Below are 6,281 nucleotides of genomic sequence, written 5' to 3'. Positions count from 1 at the left end.
TATTGAGGTGTTGGAGTGTTCTATAAATTCTAGAGATAAGTCCCTTGTCAGATATGTTATTACCAAATATTTTTTCCCAATCTGTAGGTTCTCTTTTGACAAAATATCAATTTTTGATAGTAAGATTTGTTAGTAAAATATCAAGTCAGTACTTACCAGATCCTATTTCCGGAATTATCCATTCGATGAAAGGAATTCGTATATAAATAGGTGCTCGTTTACTTATGTCAGTATCACCTTTATTTTGTATTAAGTCCACTATCTCCTGAGTCCATGTTGTTCCTTATTCCACATGTAAAATGAGAAAGCATAGACATTTAGTGTATCACATTCCTTAAAATACGATCAGGTACCCACCAGCCACTCGGAAGTAAGGTTGGGCAATCTACTTCCATAGTGATACTGCCTCGGAAACCTGAGGAGGGGTCGCTATGAGTCGGATCCGACTCCATGGCTGTGCATTGCATTATTACTTATTAGAATATCTATGTGAATTTTAAAGTTAGGTGTATAAAGATTCAGAAAAGATCGTTCATTGTTTATGTCTTGTGCTATCAAACTTTGAAGTTTTTAATAGGGCCTAAGTTGGAGTGGACATTAGATTTATAAATATATTGTTTACTAGAATTCTTTCTCAAAGGACTGTGATCTCCTAGAGAGTAATAACTATGTGATTTTCAAACTGTTTTCTAAGTGCATAGCAGAGGGCTGCCACATAAAACACATTCAGCATATGTTGGCTGAATAAATGAATAATTAGTGCGTGGGCTTGATATTTATCATTAGCACTCATTATCTGTTTCACTTTCTTGGTTTCTCCTAATATTACGGGTTGAAAGACTAAAATCTGGGTTTCCAAGACATCCTTGTCCCTAAGGTTCTAGATGCTATTTTGATTCTGTCAATGACATGCATTCCCCTGAGATTTGGAAGGCAGAGGGAGGTAGAGGTCCTCCTTCTTTCTGAGGAAGAGGCAGGTGATGCTGGCTCCCATATAGAAATTTTGTAGAGGCCATTCCACATTGCACTGCACAGTACCCTAAACCCAAGAAGCTGAATAATCAGTGCTACCACATCAACAGTTCTGAAGAAGGGCCTCAGTGTCTCATTTTCAGTATGTTGTGTGCGGAATCCTGACAAATTTCTGTGTTGGATATTTGACAGTTTTAGGCTGGCTTTTTAAAATTGTCTCATAATCTCAGTTCAGTACTTTTAAAGGCTTAAAACAAGGACATTGATTAAAATCTCACTGCATTTAAGTTGACTGTGACTCATAGCAACCCTGTAGGACAGAGTAGAACTTCCCCATAGGATTTTTAAGGCTATAAATCTTTATGGACCAGATTGCCACATCTTTCTCTTGCAGAGCAGCTGGTTGGTTCAAAGTAACAACCTTCAGGTTAGCAGCTAATTACTTAAACACTGCGTGACTAGGGCTCTCTAAGACATAGATTAGAAAACAATAAATAATAATTATACTCCTATATCTTATATATATTAGTCTTCTCTGTTTTCTACCATCAAGTACTCTTTCATTATATAACAAAGCACAAAAATTTCTCCAGCTATTTACCCAAAGAAAATTAGACCATTTCTACTAGTTTCATATTCTAGTGGTATAGTTTATTCTGATATTTTCATTAAAGGGTAACATTAGAGCAGATTTAAGGGCCACCAGGAAGTTCAGGAATTAAATGACTTCTCATTTAATGGAGACCTCTGGGAGCTCTGATAGCATAGTGCCTAAGGCACTTGACTGCTAACCAGAAGGCTGGCAGTTCAAACCCACCAGCCACTCCTCGGAAGGAAGATTGGGCAATCTACTTCCGTAGTGACACTGCCTCAGAAAGCCAAGGAGGGGTTGCTATGCCTCAGAAACCCAAAGAGGGGTCGCTATGAGTCGGAACTGAGTTGATGGCAGTGAGTTCAGTTTGGTTTGGAAGGGGAGCTCTGGTGGCACAGTGTCTAAGTCATTTAAGTGCTGACCAGAAGGCTGGTGGTTCAAACACACCAGCCACTCCTCGGAAGGAAGGTTGGGCATTCTACTTCTGTAGAGATGCTGCTGTGGAAACCCAAGGAAAGGTCACTCTGAGTCATAATCCACTTGACAGCAGTGAGTTTGGTGGTTTATGTTTAATGGTCAATGATTCTCTGAAATATTTTTTTCTTCACTTATTCAGAGTATATGGTATTATTGTTTCAAAAATTTAGGAGATTCTTAGGCCATTATTTTTATCATCCATGTTTGTTTCTTCTAACTAATAAAAATAACATTTGTCAACATAAAACATTTTAGTGATTATTATGATTATTACTTTAGTTGGCAGGCATTTTACTTCATTTATTTTTTTATTTTCATACTTTTCAAAACCTACTAATGGTATGAAAGTCCTAAGTAAACCAAGTGCAAATGGTCACATTTGGCAGGGGCAGAAACATTTAAGTAATAAACAATGTATTTAAATGATGAAAATCGAACAGTTGTGGACTTTAGGTATTAAACTAAGGCATGAGATGTGATTCTAGCCAGTGGCTACTTTTTAGAAATTTACATATAGAAAAATTTAATCCTGACCATGCTGGGGATGAGTGATTGGAAAGTCAGGATCAATATGAAAATAATGCGCTAAGAGACTAAGGATACTCATTAAAGTCCCTGGTATCTTCCCCACCTCCCCTCCACAAGATCTTTTATTAGTATCTTTAGAGATAAAGAGTCAAGAGTGATTTGAACACACAATATCAGAAAATGCTTACATTTAGATTTTTGGTGTGCATGTGGGAGTTACTGTCATGGAGCTTGATTTTACAAATGATAAATGTCTATATATTTTGGGAAGTAGATTGAAACTGTATTTTTAGTATGTATGTAGATACACTCAATTATCTGCCGAGAACTGTTTCCCTCTGCTCACCTTAGAGTATTTATGATGCAATGTTTGGTTTCCAGGTAGTCTTACTTGTACAGACAACTTTGTGAAACTAATTATTAAAATAAGGAATAGATTTACCACATAGCAAGAAGGAAGGTGGAAAAAATAGTTTTAGGACTTTCAGATGAGAGGCTTTTAGTGCTTCTGAGGGCTGCAAAGGTGAGATCAGCATTGCAGAACTAAACCTAAACCTCTCCTGTTAATTTTTCCACATCAGGCTTGGGATCCCCTTTCCATCTCATACTTCAAAGGCAACCTTTTATGAGATCTGTGTAAGGGTATAGATTGGGAATCAATAAGTAAACAAATCTTGCCCTTTCACTCTTGGCTGTTTAATTTAATTTCTCCCAAAACAAAAAACAAAAAACAAAAAACAAAGTCACTATCATTGAGTCATTCCAACTCATAGCGATTCCAACTCATAGCGCGCCCCTTTGGGTTTCCCAGGCGGTAAATCTTTATGGAAGTAGATTGCCCAGTCTTCTGCTGAGTTGCTGGTGGGTTTGAACTGCAGTAAAATGCCTTAGACACTAGGCCACCAGAACTCCTTTCTTCCAGAGAAGTAAAAAATATGTGCTTCATAGGAGACTTAAATTCTGAATATTTGTCAGACATTTTAATACTTTTAGTACAATTCATTTCTCAGTTTCCACAAGTAACTTATTTTAGCCATACTGATCTGCCTAGCAAACACTTTTCCACTCACGCCCAGGAGATCAATGTGTCTTTCCCACGTACCTTCCTAAGCCTCTTGTCACCCTTACTTTCCACCTACCTGCTTTGGGATAGGTAGCAATAAGCAAATCATCAGGCTTGGCTTGGAAGTTCCAGATCTGATTCCAGGTTTCACAAGTGGGCGTGGGTTGAAGAATTCCTTTCACGTAGTCCACAGTTATGCGCTCCTTTTCATCAATTTTCAAACCTTTTATCTTGTTTAAGGCCATGAATGTCAGAAATCACAGACTGTTAGAAACAAAAACAGCTGCGAGTCAGCACAGGGCCATACATCGTTGATATCTTACACAGAAAATGCAAATCTGAGACCCCAAACTGCCTGAGATAGCCCGATGCAGACCTGCAAACAGGGAAAATATAGCCCTGAGCCTGCGGGTACACCTTCCAGGGCAGTAGCAGCTATTGTTTAGGATTTGTACACAGGCATTTCCTTCAGCCCTCCTCCCTCTGTGACGTAGTACCACAGGTCCTAACTTGTTTCATTTTCTAATCCTGCTTTTCTACAGCAGTTTAACAAGTTAGTGTCACAGTATGTTTCTCACCTTTGTGTTCATAAAATAATTCACAGATGCTTTCACTAATTTTTTCTCTGGGGAATTTTAAACTAATTGAAAATGTTAAAGGCAACTTGGCTTGTGGAATTTCAAATTAGAACATAGAGTCATTTTCCTGAAAGGCTGAGGAGAAATTTCTGTGGGCTGTTAACAAGTGAGATCCTAGATTCTGAACTTCCCAAGCTTTGGAAAGGGTCAGCTTTGTTATTAGTTAACTGAAAAAAACCAAACTTTCTGCCCTCGAGTCGGATTCGACTCAGCAACCCCTCCTTGGGTTTCCAAGGCGGTATCACTATGGAAGTAGATAGCCCAGCCTTCCTTTCATAGGAGCAAAATAAATAATGCTATATTGGAAATTATCTTCCTCCTTTTGTAATCTGTTCTACAAAATCTGTAGGGGTCCTTACATACCTATTAAAAGATATGCATATCTCATTTAAAGCAAAATGGATGCAAAAACCAAAACAAAAAAAACACCCCTAAAAATAACAACAACAAACTCCAGATTTTCAGAAAAGAAGATGGAGGATATGTTAAGTCCAAGGATTGAACTGGTTCATTATAAGAATAACCTGGGGATCTTGTTACAATGTGGATTTTGATTAAGTATATCTGTGGTGGAAATGCAAATTCTCAGCAGGAGATCAAGCCAGAATGAGCCATTTTGAACTCTGATTAAGATACAAACACCCATTTGCCCTTTGCTCTTGGAGGTCACTTCCTAGACTCATGCCAGATTCCCTCCTAAACATTTCTTTTTTTTGCTAATGGCTTTAGGATTGATTTAGCCTGCTTCTTTTCATTCTCTGCTGATCACTTCCATGACAATGTCAAGATCCCTTTTACTTTAAAAAAAAAAAAAAAATTTTATTGTGATTTGGGTGAAAGTTTAGAGAGCAAATTCACTTCCCACACAGCAGTTCACATACACTGTCTCATGACATTGACTATAATTTCCCACAATGCAACAGCTCCCCTTCCACTTCCTCCCCATAGTTACCTCTTCCCTGTGTCCTTCCTTCCCATGCACTCACTCCTGCCGCCTGAGCTGTCTCCCTGTGCATACACAACCTTTCTATTCTCTCATGATTGATCTCTCCAAGCAGTGTATCTACCTAATGTAAGCTTATATGCCTGTCTGTTATTTGGCTGGAAGCCACAGGAGTGGGTTCAGTTCCAGACCTGAAGGGCAGCTAGGGACCATAGTCTCAGTGGTTCCATCAAGCTCTATCAGACCAGCAAACCTGATCCTTTTTTAAATGATTTTGAGTTTTGTTCCACATTTTTCTCCCACTCTATCCAGGGTCTCCTACAGAGATTCCCTTCCAAGTGGTTGACAGTGGTAGCCGGGCACCATCTAGTTCTGGTCTCATAGTCATATAGGCTGAGGATCGAATGGTGTACCAGTCTCTTGCACTAATTGTTTCCATGCATCTTTGGTTTTCTGAATTCTTCTTTGCTCTGGATGAGGACAGACCCATCGTTGCATCTAGATGGCCACTTGCAAGCTTTTAAGATCCCAGTCACTACTTACTAAAGTAGGATTTAGAAAAATGTTTTGTGTAGTATGTTATACCAATTGAGCTTAATGTCCCCTGTGACTATGGTCCTGAGCCCACAGGTGCAACTGCTTGCTTGCTCTGGGTAGCTGGCTATAGCCAAGAAGTGACTACAACCTTGTCCCTTGTCAGCTGTACCATATACCTGGAAATTCTTACAGAACATACCAATACACTTGTAGAAACATTGTCTGCCAACCCTATACATGGTCTTGGGCACACTCCTACCCTGCATAGACATACCTAATAGTTCAGCCTGTCCACCTATCTATCCACCCATAGATCAACGCTTGCCTTCACTGACAATGCAGTACTGTATGTGCAAAAGGGTTAATCTTTGTTGTCTGTACCTCCCGTGCACTCTCTATGTCTTCCTTTCCCTCAATGCCACTGTGTTGATCACTCACATTTGGTACATTGCCCTTTTCTTCACCCAATCAATACTTTTCTTTACCTATCTAACAGTGTTCCCTCCCCTGCCCTTCTACCTTTGGTAACCA

At 39.2% G+C, this 6,281-nt stretch overlaps 1 protein-coding gene across 1 annotated transcript in view; it reads right to left on the bottom strand.

The window, feature by feature from the left end:
- Positions 1–3,877, bottom strand: part of LOC103198240 (sulfotransferase 1C4-like) — a 12,944-nt gene extending 9,067 nt beyond the window's left edge. Inside the window, exons 1-2 of the mRNA XM_007942362.1 lie at positions 3,709–3,877; positions 157–282 (exon numbers count right to left, since the gene is read on the bottom strand). Of these exons, the coding sequence (XP_007940553.1) occupies positions 157–282; positions 3,709–3,877 (295 nt within the window). The remainder of the gene's footprint in view (positions 1–156; positions 283–3,708) is intronic.
- Between the last annotated feature and the right edge of the window lie 2,404 nt (positions 3,878–6,281).

The sequence above is a fragment of the Orycteropus afer genome, unplaced genomic scaffold, assembly GCF_000298275.1.
Source record: "Orycteropus afer afer isolate SDZICR_OR568_19922 unplaced genomic scaffold, OryAfe1.0 scaffold00089, whole genome shotgun sequence".
In the NCBI taxonomy this organism is placed as follows: domain Eukaryota; kingdom Metazoa; phylum Chordata; class Mammalia; order Tubulidentata; family Orycteropodidae; genus Orycteropus; species Orycteropus afer.
This window is presented reverse-complemented; position numbering and strand designations above follow the sequence as displayed.